Here is a 19,989-nt window from a genome sequence, read left to right as displayed (position 1 = left end):
GTACAAGGTAAGGCTGTGGAGGGAGCGTCTGTCACCTGCTGCGGCTTTAGTGCGCTAAGAAGGTGTCAGATCTGGTTTTGTGAAACGTGTTGGCTTTGCAGTAATAAGCCGGCCCTAACTGGCTCACCCGTTTCAATTCTTGTGCTTAAGAACTGATTAAATACCCCACTACTTGATTGCCACTCACCTCAGTGACTTGTCTGATGTGACTAAAATAATAAAATGTTGTTGTTTCAGCTCGATTGCCGTTCAAACGCTTGAATCCTGTACCAAAGGAAAAATACGATGCAGATTCAGAAGTCAAAAAAGTAAAGAGCTCGCAAAGTGGTTTTGGTTCAAGTAAGGATTCCTCCCTAGATGCATCCCACGCGTCCCTGGACAACGTGGAAAATGACTGCCAATTGGATTCGGATGTGAATTTTGCTCCAAAACTTGTTAACGGAAAGGGTCCGTTAGACCATTTTATACAGAAAAACACAAAAGATGACACAAATGAAACTGTAATTGTTATTGACGTGACAAAGGGCTCTAGCCATAGACTAAGTGATGACATAGACCATGTTAATTTTGATTCAAAAGCATCTTCATCCGTAGCTATCACTAACGGCACGTTAGGAGACAAGACAAACCAGTTGAGTTGCCTGAATTCCGCTCAGAGTAGCCAAACGGATGACTCAGTGGAGACTGATGTGCTGTCTGAAGCTGTAGCAAATACAGATGAAGTTGTGGTAGATGGAATCCAGTCGTGTTCCAGGTTAACAGAGTGTAGCAATGGGGAAAATGCAAAGGTAAACCAGAGTGAACTGAAGGATGTCATCTTTGAGGGGAAGATGCCTGTAGTGCTCCTGGAGGATATTATGACCACAAAATCTCCCCAAGTCGCTTCTCTGGATGGAAGCGTCACGTCGGAAAATGAGACCATGGAATCGTTTCACGAAGGAGACTCTGGACTTACCAATTCCTCACTAAGCTCTCGCTCTGTGAGCTCACCTGAGGCGCAGCCTGCTGCCGAAACAAAGAGAAATACTAGTCCTTTAGCTGCCTCGACGCCCATTAGGAAGGTTGGTCTCTCTTGAGTTTTTTTTAAAAGATATTACATTGCAGGTGGGTAGTACGGTTTCCTGTGCTTGTAGTGAGAAGGACAAATAGGATATTCACAAAGATCGTGAGAAGTGTATGAAAGGTGGTGATGATTTATTAATGACATAACTGAATTATTGCCCTTTTGAATCGTCCTTTAAATCCTATAGCTAAAGGATGTAAGTCTTGCCTGGTTTTGAGCTGCTGGCATATTTGCATCGTATGAATGTAACTTTAAACTCTGTTAACAGGTTCACTTTTTTTTTATGAACTGCTCATGAAATGCATGCCCTGGGACTTAGTGTTTTGGTGACTGGGATAAGGACAGTGTCCAAAAGCAGATTGGTCCATTAGGTGATGTTTAACAACCTCTATTCTGTCCTTGATGAAGCTGTTGTAATTATTGTGAGAGGATGCTAACCGACAGTAGCGTGATTGTTTCCAGTACCAGTCAGTGCAGATACTTTTTTAAGCTCTGAATTTCTGCAACTGTGGCATGGAAAAAGCTTTAAGTTGAAACTACAGTGCATCAGTGGAACTGCAGATCTGTATTTGAGGATGGAGGAAAAGTCAGACGAGCCCCTGTCTCTCCAAACTGGATGTACCGAGCTTGTGCTCTCAGCCGTCTTGTCGGGGCGCGCCGTCGAGTGCGGGGAGCCACTTTGGGGAAAAGTCGCCGCACGTGCAGCACTCCTGGGGACATGTGATGCTGTTGGGCAGTGAAGGCTGGAGCACAGGAAGGAATACCTTGAAATTAGCTCTGTATGAGCTGGTTTATTGTGATCTTAGTTCCAGTTTAGTAGCTGTGCTCCAGCAAGACACCCCAAAACATTGTGAATTTTGGTGCTGTATTGAAGGGGAAGCTTCTGAGGACCACAGTACCTGCAGCGGTGGCCGAAACGTTCACGTGGCTCAAATGCTCAACCGTTCTGGGGAAGAGATGAGTGGAGGTGTGAAGTGGGTGTTTCTCTTGGATTTCTTGCCCGTGGTGAAACCTGTGAAGCAGAATAGCCCTGGTGAATGTGTTTGGGTGCTGTAGCTAAGCCTTGCCTATGGTTAGGCCAGATTATCTGACCAGTGTGTTTTGTTTTGCTCATCTACGTTATTAGATGGGAAAATGAGGAAGGTATTGAGGGGGTGGATTGATGTTGTGCTGCCAGAAGTGGAGAATTGAGTATGTGACTCAGGTAAATGAGGGTGAAGCAGCTGGCAGCCTTCCTGTTTATGCCATCTTGAGCCTTTTAAGAAAGATTTTCACCAACTATCCCCCCAGGGTTTAAGGAGAAACGTCCCACAGGTGAGGAAGAACCTCGCTGGCCTGGAGGAGGTATGGATGAGTTAGCTGGGGCTTGGAGCTCATGATGTGACTGGTCTTCCATGTCTTCTCCTGCGTGCTTATCGAGAAAAATTATCAATGCTTACACTGTTAAAACTTGCCATCTTTCAACTCTAAAATAAATACTCCATGGCTGCTTATGTATTTCCAGTGTAGCAGAACAAGCAAAAAAGTACTTAACTCCTGATGTAATATGATAATACAAACAAGTTACTGGTTTCCCGTGGTGTGAAGTAAAGCTGGAATAGCTCACGTGCTGCTTGCCAAAAATGGGAATTCTGCACCTCAACCTGTACGGTTCTCTGTCCTGGCATGTTTGTTTTCCTAGGTAGAAACAGCTCTGATAAACGTTCTTTCAGCTGAGAGCTTTAGTTTTGTGTCAGATAAATATAGAATCTCCTGATGCAGTTCTTCACTGTGGAAACTTAAATGTCTGCGAGTATAGAAAATAAAGCAGTTGGTCTCTGTTAGTCTATTAATCACAGAGTTTAAACGTGGTACTTTATACTGTGAATGGCAGAAGGAAGAGGGGGATACAAGAGACCAAGCCACAGTATGCTGAAATGTTGACAAATTAAGCCTTTGACCGATCTATGTAGTGCTTTTAAAAATAAAATACCTTTTTCGCCATATAAATAAGAGCTTTAAGAGAAATGAGAAGTGTGACCTGTTGGGAACGTAGGGCTGATGCGCTGGTACTAGTAATCGCAGCCCTCTCACTCTTCCACAAGAAGAAACAGCGTTCAAATATGGATAATAGTCCTTCTACTCAGGAAGTTATAGTTAAACATCATAGCAAGATGCACAAAAAAAACCCCAACCACGTTTAATTCGAAGGAAGTGACTTTGCTATTATTAAATGTCCTCTGTTGCCCTGTCATGATTTGGAGCAGCTCTAGCCTCTGTTTGCTTTTCTGCACATGATATTCTCTTGCAAATGCTACTAGAGGGATTTGTTTATGGAAAACTTAGTAACACAAGGACTTAATGTAAACTGAAGCATTTAGATGTATTCAGGCTTAAATGCAACTCAGTGAGATTAGATATGCTTGAACTGTGTTCTTGTATCCTATACTGAAGGAATACTGAAGTTGCTGAATGTACTAATCTGCAAGAACAATGTTAATAATAACTCAGACAAAGCTTGCTGCTCTTTTAGTAAGAGTTCTAGTGCCTCGTGGAAAAGGAATGATGTGGATCTCTAAAACTTGCATTTTGTAATTCCAGGTATCTCAGAAATTCCACAAATGTTCAGCAGAGAAGGAGAAGCTGAGATTGCAAAGAGTAAGGCATTTTCACTGACATAGAAAGTTAACCTGCTGTGCTTTTGCATTGAATAGCAAGCAAAGCCCTTTGCGTTTCATCTTAGTCCGCTTAGAACATCTCTTTTCCTGGTTTTCCTCCCTGATGAATATGGCAGGATCTTAATGTACGCAGTTAATGTCCTTGGCTTGTTCCAAAGCTTCTTAATGCATATGTAATGAAGTGTGGGTGGCCTGCGCTGCGTTTCTGTGCGCTTTGGTAAGATATTAAGAAATTGTAAATGTTGCTGACTGCTTGTCAAAATGCTTTCGAGACTTTTTTTTTCCCCCAAACCCCTCCTGAGAGGGTGGGTGCAGCCTGCTAAGTGGACAGATGCAAGTGGAATCTTCAAGTGCCTTCTATTTAGGGCTGGTTCCTGCTTCGTCGTTCTCACCCTTCCCCCTTTTAAGCCACAAAACGTAGAGTCTGTTCTTTATGTAGGGTCTGTTCCTCGTTAATAAGTGAGGCAAATGGGCCACTGTGTTTATAGCTTGCTGAAGAAGCTGTTGGATGTCACCGCTGGAAAGGCTCAAGCTCCAGCCCCAAATGCAGCTAGTCAGCAAACTCTGTTCTGTAACAAAACGGCGGTGCGTTTTTTTACGTCCGTTCTGCTTTCAGTCATGAAATGCTAAATAGAAAGGAGGCTGATGGATCACATGGAGCTCTTGAACAGTCAGTGCAGTTGAGTGGGCTTTGCCTGCTGGAAAACTGGGTGGTATTTTAACTGCAGTTGAGAAGTTCATAAGCCTGTGCTTATGAATTCTGACTGTGTTTCTTAGTAACTAGTTTATGAAGTTGGTAGGGGACTGTTGTGTGTTTTACATAAGCTATATGTGGTTGAGCCTGCTCCTGAGATGCTTGCTTTTTTACAGTCCAATCTGTTGTTTTCTTCCATTCTATATGCATGTTAAAAATAGCAGTAATGTGAGGGAGAGAGAGAATGGAAGCTTTATTATGCTAAAAACTAAATAGACCTGCCAATCCTCCTGTTAACTTCACACCGTTAGAAAACTACCCAGTAGATTTTCACTGTTTACCATGACTCAGTTCTGACAGTATTGGGTTTTGGCACCATTTTGTGTGTTGGTTGCCTTCTGCAGTTATTTGTACATTGTGGCACTGTTCAGTAAGCCTTGACGTTGCCAAGAATAGATGGAAAATAAATAAAACAAAACTGAAAACACACAGTGAGGATATTTGTGTGTCTGAGCACAGATATAACACTGGTTATCACTGGTTTCCTGGTGAAGTCACCAATGCCTACAATGTAGGGAAGCTATCTTTCTTGAATTTGTCATTTTTTTAGTAAGCATGCTGCATTCTCCTTTGTGTCAGTAGACCCGTAATGAGAATTTCGGTTGCTTTGGGATGAAATACTGTGAACGGCAACACTTACACCGTAATCTTCTCCCCGCTGTTCCTATAGTGCTCCTTAAATAAGCTTAGAGCACCTGGTGTTGTCTGATTATCTAACATGGACTAACACAAGTGACAATTTTTTTGTGAGCTCCAGGTCTTATAAAGCAGCTGCACAATCCAGAGTTCGGAGACTCATGTTACTGCCTGAGATAGCAAAAAACATTGTCAGAAAATTCTTACGGGTTTATAATGCAAAATCAGATCAAACTCACTTTTCAAACTTTCAAACATGGTAGCCCTGCATTGATATGAAAGCATGAAAGCTTAGCTCATGAGGTATGTATCTCCAAAGAAAGTATTTTGGAAACAATCTGAAATCTTAAAATAAATAAGGTAATGTAAAAAAAATTCCCGTATATGCTACATTGGTAATGAAGATGACTCAAATATTGAGCTTGTAGAATACAAAGCTTTCCTTGATGCTTAGAAAATGGAAAGGCCTCCATTTGTTAGGAGCAAAGAACAATTAATGCCTCCAGCTGGCTGAGACAACAGGTAGCTGTGGTTAATAACCTTGGGTCCTGTGATAGGTAGAAATGATGCTGCAGGTCGAGCATGGGCCAGGTGCAAGAATTTACTCTAGTACTTCAGCTGAAGAGATGAAGTCCTTGCTTTACTCAAGTTTTTATGCCAGCAGGTATTGCTGTGCACAAAAAGGCAACTTGCTTAATGGCTTGTTTCTGAACCAGGATCAGGAGCGTGCAGACAAGCTGCAGAAGTTGCAAGCGGAAAGGGAGGAAAAGGGAAGGCTGAAAGAAGAAGCAAAAGCCGCAAAAGAGCGAGCCAAGGAGGAGGCAAAGAAGAAGAAAGAAGAAGAGAAAGAGTTGAAAGAGAAAGAAAGGAGAGAAAGGAAAGAAAAAGAAGAAAAGGAAAAAGCTGAGAAGCTGAGAGTGAAGGAGGAGAAACGCAAGGAGAGGCAGGAAGCTTTAGAGTAAGTGGCTTGGTTTCTGCGGGTCCTGGGGAATAACGCGTAATGATGTGAGCACCTTTCCGTACCTACCTTAAGCAGCCCTTCTAGAGGCTATACTGGTCAAACAGCATGTGCCTCTTTGTCACGGGATATATTTAAAATGCTTGAAAGCCTGAGTACACCAGACCCTAGCCTCAGCAGTATTTTTTGCTTGCAGGCTAACCTGGGCCTCTGATTTGAAATGGCTGAAAAGAGCTGTCATGCTCCGCTGAGGTTTCCCTTCGTGACCAGTCTTGCTTGTGCTCTTGTGATTTGCTGGCACTGGTGCCCTGTTTGTTGAGGAAGTTGCTTGTAACTTGATAATACCATAAATACTAGTTCCTGGTATTGAGGGAAACTTGAAGCAGCCTAGCTACTTTGTGGCCAAAACGGGTCAATATTTGCTCTAGATGGAATGAAGAGAGTCTTTTGTGCGCTTAACCAAGTATGGTCCTTGGTGGAATTAATAGATTCTCTTCTTGCCTAGCATGATGGGGTCTTAGTCAAGGTCTGGGGCTTCTCACCTCTTCCTCAGTGCAAATAAAATTGTGACAATTAAAATGAACTTTCTATTAAAGGGCAAAACTTGAGGAGAAGAGAAAGAAAGAAGAGGAGAAACGGTTAAGAGAGGAGGAAAAGGTAAATGTTTTCTCTAGCTTGCCTCTAAATTCTTCTGCTACGGGGAAACGATGTTAATGGGCTCCCTGGCGCCCTGCCGACGGCTGCTGAGCTGTTCACAGCGGGGCTCCTGCAGCTACTCTGGTTTTCCAGGCTGTATTCCCTGTCTTGGTGCCCCTCTCATGGTCATGCTGCTTGGGAGTGAGCACATCCATTTGGGATGCAGCCTGTCAGGTCCCATCTGGTGGTGCTGCTCCACCCATTATATCGTGCAGGTTTCTTGTCTGTTACTTTTGTACATGTTGCTAACTTTGCTCTTACCTGCTAAAGTCTTTTCTGCATTCGTATTTTCAATGCCCATGAGTGAACTCTATCCTCTGTCTTAGCAATGACATTGGAATCCACATAGCTGATTTAGAGAAGGTGGTTTTTTGTTGAGTTACAGGAGCTGGTAGGTAACTGAACTTTGTTTTATACCTCACTAGATTTGAAGTTGTCATATATGAGCTTACCTTGAATTGTAAGGCCTTGTCCTACCTTTGCGTTTATAATTCGCATTTTGATTCTGATTTCAGCGTATTAACGCACAGAAAGCAGAAATTACGAGGTTCTTCCAGAAACCAAAGACTCCGCAAGCTCCGAAGGTAGGTATTGCTATTCCTGTGTTTTGTTGGTCTTTAGATGTCTTCTAATAAAGACACTGCTTTCCTTCTGATCTGTCCTTTAGAGCTTGTTAGGTGGACAAAGCCATTAGTATTTCTAACTTCCTAATTTCAGAAGTGTAAAGGATTTAAAAAAAAAAAAAAGTCTGTGACCAGAGCAAAGATGACAAAAGAAGTTTGTAGTTGTTTCAGTAAAAATCTCAGCTCTGTCTTGTGCTGCATTGGCTATAAAGACGTAGATTCCCTTGAGAAGATCTGTTAGTGTCTCAGATAGGAAGGGCTTAACCTAAATCTTCATTCAGACATCAGCACCTGGTACTGAGGGTTGTTTGTGTATCTTGAATGTGTTGGGGCTGCAATTTCTCAGGTATTCAGACCGTAACGATCCTCACTTACTATTTCAGATTCTTGCTGGCTCTTGTGGAAAGTTTGCTCCTTTCGAAATTAAGGAGAACATGGTCTTAGCTCCCCTCTGTCGTATTGCCCTGGATCCAAACTTCTTGGAACAGCTGGATAAGCTCCTGCGTGCGCAGAATAGCGAAGCCTCTTTCTTGAGGGATCTAAAGTGTCGTAAACCACGTAAAACTGGACCTACTTTTGTCAATAACAGCACCGACGTAGTAAACAGGTTAATCTGTGTTTTGGGGGTTTTTGTCACTTCTTGTATATAAGGAACTGCTGAATGGTTTTGAGGTAGTCTTATTCTAATATTGGAGATGATGGAAAGAGGTGGAGTTTTTCTTTGAATACTCATTTTGTATGAGAATTGTTTCTATGGGGAGCAGTATGTTACGATGTAGATTTCCTTCGTTCCATACAGCACTTTTCAAATCCTTCCCCGCAGGAAATACTGAGCTTCATGCAGCTGCCATTCAGCACTTGAACACTAGTGGCCTTTAGTGGTGTTCGCCTTCGATAGTTTTAAAAAGTAAATATACCGATAGCTAAAGCAGAGCTGCTGTAGGGTTGTCGTAAGGTGGGAGGTGGCTTGTCTGGAAGCCATGTTCTTCTTGCAAGCGCTTTGGGAGTGCCTGTTCTAATGAACTTGAGCTCTGGGTTGGTATTGCGGCAGAACTGAAGCTTTCTGTTTTCCTGAGCGGTGGGGGAGTGTTCTGTAAGTACTGAGGATGGTGTCTTCTTTTAACAGTGATGTGGTGGTAGTGGATAACTGCAAAACAGATGATGTTCCTGAAAGGGGGAAATTTGGTAGAATGAAACTTCTGCAGTTTTGTGAGAATCACCGTCCTGCATACTGGGGCACGTGGAACAAGAAAACCACTATGATCCATCCCAGGAATCCTTGGTCAAAGGACAGTGTAAGCATCTCACAGGCAGTGTAGTTAGATTCTTTTCTTTGTTTATGCTCTTGAAGTGAACGTGCGGTTGGCTGAGTTCACTTGTTCTCTGGGATTTCTGATCCACTTGCATGTTTCCTCTTGCTACTGAGTTTTGAAACCCTGAGTGGGGTCTCTTGTCGTGCTCTCAAATTATTTACGGAACTGGCATCTTGACATTTCTTCTAGAAACTACTGGACTACGAAGTAGATAGTGATGAAGAATGGGAAGAAGAGGAACCTGGAGAAAGCCTCTCCCACAGTGAAGGGGTAAGGATTCGGCATGCCAAAAGACAACTTTCTGAATCAATTGCACTTGTGTAATTTCTAATAAGCAGCGTTTATTTTTTTAGGATGATGAAGAGGAGGGAGAGGATGAAGATGATGATGATGGGTTTTTTGTACCCCATGGGTACCTATCTGAAGATGAAGGAGTGACAGAAGTAAGTGAACTGAGTGTCACTGGATTTTAATCTGTTTCCAGCGAGTTGTGTAATAAATACTGGCAGAGGAAGAAAGCGTGTATTCTTGGCAGTGATGCAACTCGTCACAGATCTGCACGGTTCAGTAGCAGACTTCTGTAGCTCAGGGAACATGACAAAAAGCTGGGTTTAAAAAGCTTTTGTTTTCCCTGGAATGGATGTATCGAGTTCTTTCTCGCCTGTGCCTTTAGGAGTGTGATCCAGAGAATCAGAAGGTTCGTCAAAAGCTGAAAGCAAAGGAGTGGGACGAACTGATGGCCAAGGGGAAGAGGTTCCATGTTCTACAGCCTGTGAAAATTGGCTGCATCTGGGAAAGTGCAGAAAATGACAGCAGCACGAATGCGGACCTAAAGGTTCTCCAGCAGTTTGCAGCATGTATCCTGGATTCGCCTCTTCCAGAGGAAGAACAGCAGATACAGAAGTGTAGTAAAAAGAGAGCAAAAGATCAGCAAAGTAAGACTTGAAGGGCTAGATAGTTGTACTTTATGCACTGCTGTACTCTGCTTTGGAGATAATAGATTTTTTTTTTACTGAGTGTCAAATTCAGAGCGGCCTGTTTATGACAAGTCTGAAATGCAAGGAATCTCTGAGAGCTCTTGGAAAGGAGTCTTCCGGCATTGCATCCAGTATGTCCTTAGTTACGCCCTCCAAAAACTCTTGCTCTAGAAAATCTAGGAAATAAAGCCAACAAGGCTTCAGTAGACTCAGGTTTAGGACTGCTTACTGGAAGTGCTCAAGCCCATTGACCTGTTTATTGTTCAGGGGGAGAGGGTTTAGTTTGTGTGACAGGCTTCAGTATGATTATCTCCTTGCATGGTTAACGCAAGGTGTGAACAATGCACATAAAGGCTAGAACAGGGTTGAAGCTTTCACTTCAGGGGGTCATTATTATTGGGGGTGACTCTTCTACATCAAACTTGGCTCCTGTTACAATCCCGTATCTAAAATTAATCTCAACCCGTCTGTCGCCTTTCTGGAGTGTGTGTGGTAGGTTACGTCAGCCTGGCTTTTCTTGACTTTTAAACACTTCTTCCACACAACCTTTGTGCATCCTTTCTTCTCTGCAGTCCTTGGCCAACTTCTGCCGCTGCTGCATGGCAACGTGAATGGGAGCAAAGTGATCATCCAGGAATTCCAGGAGTGCTGCCGGCAAGGACTGTTCAGTGATGTGACTGCAGCCGCCGACTGTAGCGACGCAAGCCCTGCGAGCCCCCACACCTCCCGGCCGCAGACGCCTGTTGGTGAGGACAGCGGTGTCCCTTCCAAAGCCCGGCTAAAGCGAATCATTTCTGAGAACTCTGTGTATGAGAAGAGACCTGAATATAGGATGTGCTGGTACGTCCACTCGGAGGTGCTGAAGAGTTTTGATCAAGAGCATCTCCCTGTCCCTTGCCAATGGAACTACGTCACCCAGGTCCCTTCTTCAGGGAAGGAGGAGGGTGGCAGCGTGTCAGGTGTGGCGATCCTGCAGACCACCCCCATGTCGGTAAAGAGGAAGTCCACCGGCAGCATGTCCATCACTAAATTCATGAAAAGGCCTCGGGATGCCGAGCAGGTGAGCTCCTTTCGCGGTGCGCAAGATGGGAACGTAACTGTGCGTCTTCAGTAGATGAGCGTCCTGGCGTGCCTCCCAGATTGGCCTAGATCTGCCGTGAGCAGAGTCAAAATATTAAGCTGCAGATCTTCATACAAAAAAGACCCTTTTTGTGGGGAAAGGAGTGAAATTATGTGACTCTAAAGAGATGGGTTTCTTTTGTGTCTCTCCAGCTTGGACGGTCTATTCCATTTGAAACGTTGCTCTCCTGCTGTTCTTCCATTTTCTGCTATTTGGCAGTGATTGCATCCAAGCTGTGAATGGTTTCTGAGTGGCTGCTTGGCCTTGGGTTTTACAGCTGTAGATAATTTGTATGCAGGTTTTTATGTGTGTGTATGGCTGCCAGATGTATAGCCTGAGCTGGTGACTTGCATCAGTTGCACGTGTACCGATTAAACGTGGTTCACAAGTGCTGCAACTCAACCTCTAATAGTCTGTAAAGTCTCTGGCTTATCATACATAAAGCTGAATTTCAAGAGCTGATTTAAAAATACAGTAATTCATAGGAACAAAATGAAATGGATTTGGAGTAGTTGCTACTCCAGCTCTAAGCTTTGTTGTGGTCTTCCTGTTGTTTACTTCTGCTTTTCAGGGTAACCACAAGTAGTATTAAGAGCTTAATCATCCAAAAGGATGACTCAAAAGTATGCGATCAGTGCTTTAGTTGTGTGATGCTCTCTGCTTTTAAGACAGTGAGGCTTTAGGTCCCGAAGCTTGGTCTTATCAACTCTTTGCTTCCAAACCTACAGGTAGGACAGGGTTTGCACTGTCAGTGGATTTATTCTTCACCCCCTCATCCACAAGGGGTGAAAGAAGCCACAGACAAGGCTTTCTATGCTTTTCCTTCCCACTTTATTCTTGGCTGCTTTGGCTTTTCTACTGAAAAAGCTCTGCATTGATAGGGATCAGAGACTTGTGAGAAGCTGTTCAGCCCCCAAACTCCCATCTGCTTGGTTTTTTTTTTTCTTATACACTAAATAAAGGCAGAGATAAAAATCTCTGCTTGGCACTCACTGGAAATTGTGCTTATAACCAACTACTTGAGCAGAAATAGCGAAACAAAGGCTTTTCGTAGAATTACATCACCAGCCTGAATTCTTCAAAGCTCTCGAAAGCATCTTGGAGCTGCCCTTGTGAGGTGCGGTGCCATGCAGTGCAGAGCAAAGGTGTCAGAGTCCCGAAAGCCTTACATGCCTGACATCTGAACGGGCACTGCTCAGCTAATGAGATCCCATCCTTCCTGTCAAGCGAGGCTGGGGCTGGAGGAGAAGCCAGGAACGACTGGTAGGTCAAGGCTGCCAGGTTCTCTGCCCCTGGCTCGTGTTGCTGTGCCATGGGGCTCATGCCAGGACTCGTGTAAGTAAAGCCGCTCTTACACAAGCTGCGGAAAGGGAAGAACTTGGTATCAAAGCGGTACCTGCACGTGTGTAGGAGGGGAATGCTTAATCTGAGAACTGTGACTTTAATGAAAGATGTAAATTTAAACTTTCTTTTGGAACAGCTTGTAGGGGCGACCAGGTTCTAGTCTGAGATATTAGTTCCATAATTCCAGTTGGGGAATATTAGGAATTCGCTAACTTGTTCTAACAGCACTCACAGCTGTTCAATGCTGGACAGCTTCAGTTTGTATCAGTCAATGTATTTGTTTTCATGATTCAAAATGAGTAGTTTGTGCTGCTCCCGTAGCAGCAAATAGGGTCACCAAGGGAAGAACTGTTGCCCCTCCCTGAATAAAAGCTAATTGGCAAAGATGAGGAGTCATCAGGTGGGGAGAACATGCTTCAAATGTGACAAGCAAAAGTCATTTTCCATCTTCAGAAGGAAGAAAACATCTAAAATAATCAGCAGAAGGGGGGAGAGATTTCCCTTCCAAAAAACCCAACAAAACGGAGTCAGATTTCGAGTCAGGTTTGAAGTGACTTTTCGATGTGTGGGTTGTTCATCTCATTGTGTAATAGTGAAGCATCTCGGAGCAGATGTTTGGCCTGCTTCCTGCTGTACGTGCCACTGCAGACAAGGCCTTTTATCAAAAGTCTGTTGAAGTCAGGAGTTGCTTATTTTTCTTCCCTACAAGTGTGTCCAACTGATCAGAGGGTGCTGCGGGTCCGAATCGTGAGAAGTGCCCACTGTAGTCCTTCACAGCACCGGCTGTGCGTGGTCTCGCACGTTAGCACCATCCCTTGCTGTTAAACAGCTGGTACCTTTTTTTTTCCTTAAGGCCGAAGCTGCAGAGATGGATGGATTTCAGGCAGACACTGAGGAAGATGAGGAAGATGAGGACTGCATGATTGTGGATATACAGCCAAGCAAAGGTGGGAAAATAAATCGATAGCTGTTTCTTGGCAGATGCTTGCTCCCAGAAGGGAGGGTACAACAGAGCGGGAATGGTGCATGGCTAAACCTGTTACAGTTTTTCTGCTACTTTTTCATCAAGTCTTGTGCTTTTCTCTGTAGATATTTTATTCTATGTATTTCTGTGCTTTTTATGTTTTATTCTAGATGCTGCTTTGCTTTGCTGTTGCTCTAACCTGCTCTTGCCCTTTCTTCCCTCTTCTCTCCAATCGACTAGAGCAAAGTGCTTGTGACTAGTATTCAGCTGCCAGTGTTACCTTGTTTGTTTGTTTGTTTTTTGTTTTGTTTCCAATAAGAAAAGTGAACATTGAGGTCGGTGTCAGCAGATCTGCTGTTGGTAAATGTTGCTGGGCAGGGCTGGTATCGGAGGTGTGCATACTTATGTTCAGAGCCCTTCCAGGACTGACGAGGTCTGGAGTGTAACTCCCCTCTGCCTTCTTGAAGTCTTAGGTGCATGCTAAATTGTCTGTTCTGAAGGGGGTAATAACCAAGCTCTGGGCTGTTTGACAGGTGAGAGCTCTGATCAACACTGGGCTGCTTTGCTCCAGAATCTAAGCAGTTGCTTATATTTGTGTCCCAGTTAAAAAAGCTGGGAAGTTTGGAAAGTTAAAAAAGTTTGGAAAAAAGCTTTCAAAGCTCCACTGCTGTAGCAGTGGAATCCGAGCTTTCAGGCTACGGATTCAGAAACAGTGAGATGAGGATGTGGAGCAGCTCCTTTCATCTCAGTGAGGTTTTAACTATACATATTGATCATACAGATCAATGACTTAACACCAACCACATGATGTGCATTCAGCTCCTCTAAACTGCTTTCAAAACCTCTGAGCCCTTTTCTTACAGCTCTCACAATAGAGCTCTTTCACAATGCTACTGGTACAACCTGAATTAAGGAAAGTGGGATTTTTGTGTTGGGCAGCTCCCCTAATTGATAGATAAGGGCTCGTGCATGTTCCCAAAGCCTTAAATTCTAAAGAGTGTTTGACCCACTAGACATATCTAGGTTCTCCTATCTCATCTGGTGCTATATTCCTCCTCTCCTTCCACAACAGACAATATAACTGTTTGACAAGAAGCTTTGCATTTAATCTTAAATGCTTTTGCTTACTACAAGACTGCAGTGAGATGAAAACCTTGCTTCAGGTTTGTAGCCTCTTGTTCCGAAGATGGGGATGCTATTCAGTAGCTTGCCTTCGTCAGGCTTTGTTGACACATGTGCAGCTGTATTTGTTTAAGTCTGTCTGAGTCTAAAGCACTGAAAAGATTATGAAGATCCTTTTTTTTAATGGTTGAAGTAATTTTTATTCTGGATTGATGTTAACCCAATATTAAAAGCAGTTTTTAAATAGCATTGAAAAGGAGACTTCCAACAGATACGGGCAAACAAGCTAAGAGACAGATAAAATGAATAGTAGCCCAATTCTACTAGATTAATGAGGGTATTTAAAAACAAACAAAAAAACCCAAATCCAACACATTTTCTACTTTGCAGATTCTACGTTGGCAGTTACTGAAACAGCTTCAGAATCCAGTGGCACAGGAGCTGCTCACCAGGACACCAGCATGGTCAGCCCATCTAATACAGTTTGAGCCTTAAATGCCTACTAACTTCTCTGTATGTATGTAGAATGAGTTAGAAAATTTTAAACCTTGTGTATCTTTGAACAAGATACTTGAAAGTATTCCGTATTTCTTGTAAAGAGAAGACAGCACTTTGTTCTGCTTCAGACCAGATGGAAGCTTAAATTTTTAGTTCTAGTTTTTTAGCTTAAAATACTGCATATTAATCTGTCCTTAATAAAGCATTATTGAAATTTTGATACTTCTTTGTAATGGAAGGTATCTAAGTTATCTCTAAAAATAGTGGAGGGTGTGAAATAAGCTTATTGTGATGCCACTGGGGGAATCGCTCTGTTCATAATGTTGTATAGCATGGCCTTGGGTATAAATGATGTACAATTATATTTGAATTTATGCTATCTACATCATCCTGTTTGTGGTCTTACTTGCTACAGAGAACAGCAGCAGGGCTTTACCCTTTGGAAAAGGAAAAAAAAATGCAACTTGTTTCTTCTATTTTGGGGTAGGCTAGTATTAATTATACATCAGGCTAGTGATTGATAGATTATTGGTCTCCTGTACAAACTGCTGCAATAGAAGCTGTATACCTAACAGCTGGTCTCTACCCCACAGAAAAACTTTGAAGTATAAAGGATTAAACTAGCATCAAACTTGTTTCTGTATGTAACAAACTTGCTGGGGCTTTTAACTTTCTATGGCTTGTGAGTTGATGGATTAGTTTCCCAAAATACTGGCTGTAGTTTGAGGCTTAATCTCTCACCACTGGGCACCAAAATAGCTGTTGCCTGTTGTCAGTCTCCTGGGCTGTCCCCTGCTCTGTCTACAGGTGCTGTGAAGTGAAAAGGTGGGTAATGCCACAGCTGCACCAGTAACACCAGTGCCAGCCCCAGCAGTGACTGGAGCTCATCTGCATTTCAAATCTCTAAGAGCTATGCAATTCAAATAACTTTTGAACAGAACTGAGTCTTTTTAAATACTCCCTTTAATCAGACTAAGTATACTTTTATCTAAATATATTCTCTCCAATAGGAGTTACAGTGCACACAGAAGCAAAAGGAAAAGCTGAGTTCTAAGCCCAGCCCAATATCCAGGCTCAATCAATTGGTAATCCAGCCTAGTGCTAGCACCTAATCCTTCCTCCAAGGGAGGACAGTGGTGCTTCATCATGGTCTTGGAACACCTCAAGCAGTCACTGCTAGAACTTGTTTTTTAAAGCCATTCGGAGCAGTCCTCTAAGTGTCCTACTGGGCAAGACTGCCTTAGTGTATGGCTACCGGAGTTGTGGAGGTGACTGCAGGGTTGGTGTGACATGGCAGAATCTAGAGTCCCACTCTGCAGAGCTAAAACAAAGTCACATCTGAGGTCACGCAGCTGGAAGCTCCAACAAAAACGAGGGAACAGTCTAAAACCACCAGCACTGAATCCACTCCCCTTTATTTCATGACAGTGTCTGGACTCTGGAGAGAAGTTCTTGTTTCAGGGCGCTTGCTGGCTGCTCCTCTCCTGCCGCCTCAATGTCTGCCATGACCGCTGCATCCCAGGCGAGGGTCAGGAGGGCTGAGGGCACCTGGGACCAAAACAGCAGAGTTATTAAGCTATAACAGTGTTATACTTTGACCTCATAACATGTTGTGTATGTTCACAGACCTGGAAAAGTGTAGAGCACTTCAACTAAAAAGGACAAGTGTGGATTTCTGCAAAAAGCTCCTTAGGGGACACTGCTTTGGGCTTTCTGGTGGTAGCCTTGTGCTAGAGCTGCGCTTGCCTCAGAGTTGCTGCCTTCCCTCTTTTCCCAGTGTGGATGCTAAGCCACCCAGGATACTGTAGCCTGCATTTGCTATAGGTCCTTGCAGTTCCTTCCAGACAGACCTCCTAGTCTTGAGCCAGAAGCCTTCAAGCAGTTACTTGTTTGTGCTTAACAAGAAGGGGCCAGTGCACAACTTATGGCACTGAAAGCAGAAGACACAAACTTCAAAGTTATGAGCAGCAGATGACTCTGACAGCCTGAAGATCCCTGTGGAAGGTACCAGCTTTCATATTTTTTTTTTTACTCACCAGCCCACATTCATTGAAGGCCAAGTTCTCGTCAGTCAGTTTGAGACCTCCAGGTCCCAACAGCTCAAAGGGCAGCCAGTCATCTCTGAGTGCTTCTCTCACAAAGTTGTAGAGCACAGATACCGATTCTCGTGCATAAAAAGTCCCTACCATGAGAAAACAAGGTGAGATATTGAGAGAGTCTCTGGCATTTACCAAATCTAACCTTTTGTGGTAGGTTTCGTGGGGCTCACGTACTGATGCTATCTTTATGAACTACTTCAGTGACACAGAAACAGCCTGATTCAACTGAGGAGGATAAAAGCAGAATCCCCAAAGAAAAATATTACTTCAATTGTCACAAGCCCCTGCCAGCCTGTAACAAAGAGTTGGGAAAGCCTGAAATGATTTCCAGAGTTCTACTGAAAAATTTGAAGATGATTTATACTGTTGTATAACCTGACACCACACAGGCAGCCTCATGCTGGTTACTATAACAAACTGATCTAATGAGTCCAGCTTGCTCCCAGTAGCCTGGGAAGAGCACGGTTTTTAATTAACAGTGCCTTGAGATTCTTCCCTCTCCCCTCAACCCCAGCTCACAGTCCCAACCCTGTGCAGGTGAGGCAGGTGGAGGGCTTGGAGATGAGAAGAGTTCTTAGAGAAGAGTTACCCCACTCTGGTTTTTATTGCTTTATTCTACCAGCTGTGTTCAGCACACCTCAAGCCTGCTTATTATTCAAGCTCTTGCACTACAAGTATTCCCAGAAGCTTTTGGGGCTGTACAAAAAAAAGTAAGAAGTCTTCTTACCTTGGAGGATGTATCCATCAGGAAACCGGACTCGTAGCAGGGTGTAGTTGTACTTGCGCATTTCCCTTTGTTCTTCTTTCTCTCGCATGGCTCTTGTCCTCAGCAGTGAAGCCTTCTCCACTGCTTCTGTCCTTTAGAGAGAAAGCAATTTTTAGCATGAAGGAGAGGTACAAGACTCCTGGCTGGCATCGTGTGTCCCCTGGGCAGTCAGGGCTCTCCTCCTAAGCCTACCCACCGAAGCCGTTGCTCTCGTCTGATCTCTTCTGCAGTGAGGTTGTAGAAGTCATTTGGCAGCTCAAACCGAGCAGCTTCAGGTGATGGTTTAAATACACAGAGCTGGCGATCCAGCTGGGCTCTCACAGGCTCAGAGCTTAAAAGCTGCTCTTTGTAGTCCTTGATGTCTTCCAATTTGGTCAGCATTTCTTCCTTCAGTATGTAGTACTCCTCTGTGGTCTCTACAACCAAAAGGACAGGGTTTGAGTCTCTTGTTCTTTACAGGAGTAACGTATGAAATACAAGGGCAAGGAGCTCCAGAAAATGTAATGTCTTAGAAGGGAAACTGCAGGGTGAGAGGCTCTTTGTTACAGGCTTGGAGTAACAGCCTTTGTTACAGCCTGTGGAGCACTCTCCACAACCAAAGCTGCCTTGCTAGTGCTGTCCCACCACCAAACTCCTGATTGCAGTTTAAGCCACTTAGATTTCTTGCCTTGTCCTGGAACAGGCAGTGTTTTTGTCTCAAACCCGATAGCCTGGAAAAATCTGTGTATCCCTTCCAGGCAGCTTATCCTTTCCTGGAAGAAAAGGAAAGATTTTAAATGTAGTCTGCTCCAGGCACGGACTTTCCTAGGCAGAGCTTCTGCAGGGGTCTTGATCTCACCTGAAACACTTTGTTCTGCAGTTTGATTTTCCGGTACTTCTCCTCCTCTGGATGGAGATAGATATTATCCAAGTATCTGCAGAAAGAGGAATGCACTGCATGGATCAAAGCAGGCATTTCAGGACATGCTACCTCAAGGTGTAAGCAGCACACTGCCTGAGAGACCTTACAGAATTTCTCAGAGATATCAAGAGCTGAAAAAATGAGGAAAGTAAAATACATCAGTGTTTCATGCCTGTGCCAGAAAGAAAAACCTCCTGGACTAGTGGACTAACCCTTAAAACATCTCTGAGATGCTGACCTTATTTCTTAACCAACAGTTAAGACTGTTTGAGTGTTTGGCTTTGGTTTTCTTCAGCCTTTGCCTGGAGCATAGCAAGAAAATCCACATTCCAGGGAAGGGACAAGCTACCTGTATGCTCAGTCCTACTAAGGCAGCCTACTTACTTGGCCATGGTCTCTACACCCACTCGTACTTTCTCCCGGTCCTTATTGAAGGTGTGAATCTCCATGATTGAGGCAGCCACTGGGTCTACGGAGAAATACTAGGGAAGAAGGAGAGAAGCTGGTCAGGGGGCAGCTGATGCTACTCTGCACAAAGGGCTGTGGGGGTCTGTTGGGGTTTAGCCCCAGCCAACAGCTCAGCACCATGCTCATTCCCCCCACAGTGCGATGAGGGAGAGAAACAGAAGGGTAAAAGTGGGGAAAAAACCCTCATGGTTGGGCTAAAGCCAGTTTAATAGGTAAAGCAAAAATTGCATGTCCAAGCAAAGGAATTTATTCACTGCTTCCCAGTTTAGCTGTTTCCAGTGTGTAATCAATGCTGTTTTCATCACAAAAGACAGCACTGTCCCAGCTGCTATGAAGAAAATTAACTCTGTCCCAGCCAAAACCAGTACAGGGTCTCAGCATTTCCAGCAAGCTGAAGGGAGGGTGCTTGGACAGGCACTTGTATGGCTACAGCAGAACAGAGCTGCCCCTGGGGAGCTGGCACAGGTGTTATGGGGAGAGGTTGCTGCCGCAGGGCTCGAGGGAACCCACACCACAAAACGAGTTAAAACAGGAGGAAAGGAAGCCGTGCAGCCGGCAGCCATGGTGCTTACTGACTGGATGGCTTCTCGGAGGTGCTTTTCTTTCTTGTCTTTCCTTACAACTGCACCGGTCAACGGGCAAATGAAGTAGATCCCTGAAACAGAGGGGGCAGCTGCCCCTTCCTCAGCCGGGGAGGTGACGTCCTGAAGGAAACAAACCCAGGCACTAAGCTGAACACAGGATGGATTTGTGGGTCATTTTGGTTTTAAATATCCTGGCACAGCTGGATGGGACAGGAACTGCACCATCTCTCATACCTTTTCCTCCTCGGAGACCCCTTTCTCGCTGGCAGCTGCCTCGGCCATCAGCTCTTTTCTCACTACGAGAGACAAAGCCAGGTTCCAGCGGTGGACAGGGCAGAGGGGCAGCCGGTTTCAGAGAGCATGGCCCTGGGGCTGCAAACACTTATGCCAGTGCTCTGTTCCTGGCCCGAGAGTCTGCGGGTGAGCATGACCCCCATTTCTGTGAC

General features: G+C 44.2%; 2 protein-coding genes across 2 annotated transcripts in view; one reads left to right on the top strand and one right to left on the bottom strand.

The window, feature by feature from the left end:
* Positions 1-237: 237 nt before the first annotated feature.
* On the top strand, positions 238-14,945 carry CHAF1A (chromatin assembly factor 1, subunit A (p150); the record flags this gene model as incomplete). The annotated part of the gene is made up of 13 exons (XM_010286576.1): positions 238-1,061; positions 3,644-3,700; positions 5,827-6,068; positions 6,665-6,725; positions 7,280-7,348; positions 7,771-7,994; positions 8,514-8,682; positions 8,890-8,970; positions 9,054-9,143; positions 9,374-9,635; positions 10,250-10,737; positions 12,995-13,088; positions 14,618-14,945. Coding segments are annotated over 13 exons (2,759 nt in total), but the record flags the coding sequence as incomplete, so codon positions are not given.
* A 1,024-nt stretch (positions 14,946-15,969) lies between these two features.
* The window catches only part of UBXN6 (UBX domain protein 6), a 4,374-nt gene continuing 354 nt past the window's right edge, over positions 15,970-19,989 (bottom strand). Inside the window, exons 2-10 of the mRNA XM_010286575.1 lie at positions 19,778-19,841; positions 19,532-19,663; positions 18,876-18,973; positions 18,429-18,504; positions 18,258-18,342; positions 17,787-18,006; positions 17,552-17,682; positions 16,762-16,907; positions 15,970-16,273 (exon numbers count right to left, since the gene is read on the bottom strand). Of these exons, the coding sequence (XP_010284877.1) occupies positions 16,145-16,273; positions 16,762-16,907; positions 17,552-17,682; positions 17,787-18,006; positions 18,258-18,342; positions 18,429-18,504; positions 18,876-18,973; positions 19,532-19,663; positions 19,778-19,841 (1,081 nt within the window). The 3' untranslated portion in view covers positions 15,970-16,144. The remainder of the gene's footprint in view (positions 16,274-16,761; positions 16,908-17,551; positions 17,683-17,786; positions 18,007-18,257; positions 18,343-18,428; positions 18,505-18,875; positions 18,974-19,531; positions 19,664-19,777; positions 19,842-19,989) is intronic.

The sequence above is a fragment of the Phaethon lepturus genome, unplaced genomic scaffold, assembly GCF_000687285.1.
Source record: "Phaethon lepturus isolate BGI_N335 unplaced genomic scaffold, ASM68728v1 scaffold39124, whole genome shotgun sequence".
NCBI lineage: Eukaryota > Metazoa > Chordata > Aves > Phaethontiformes > Phaethontidae > Phaethon > Phaethon lepturus.
The sequence above is the reverse complement of the archived record's forward strand: the minus strand, read 5'-3'. Positions and strand labels throughout refer to the sequence as shown.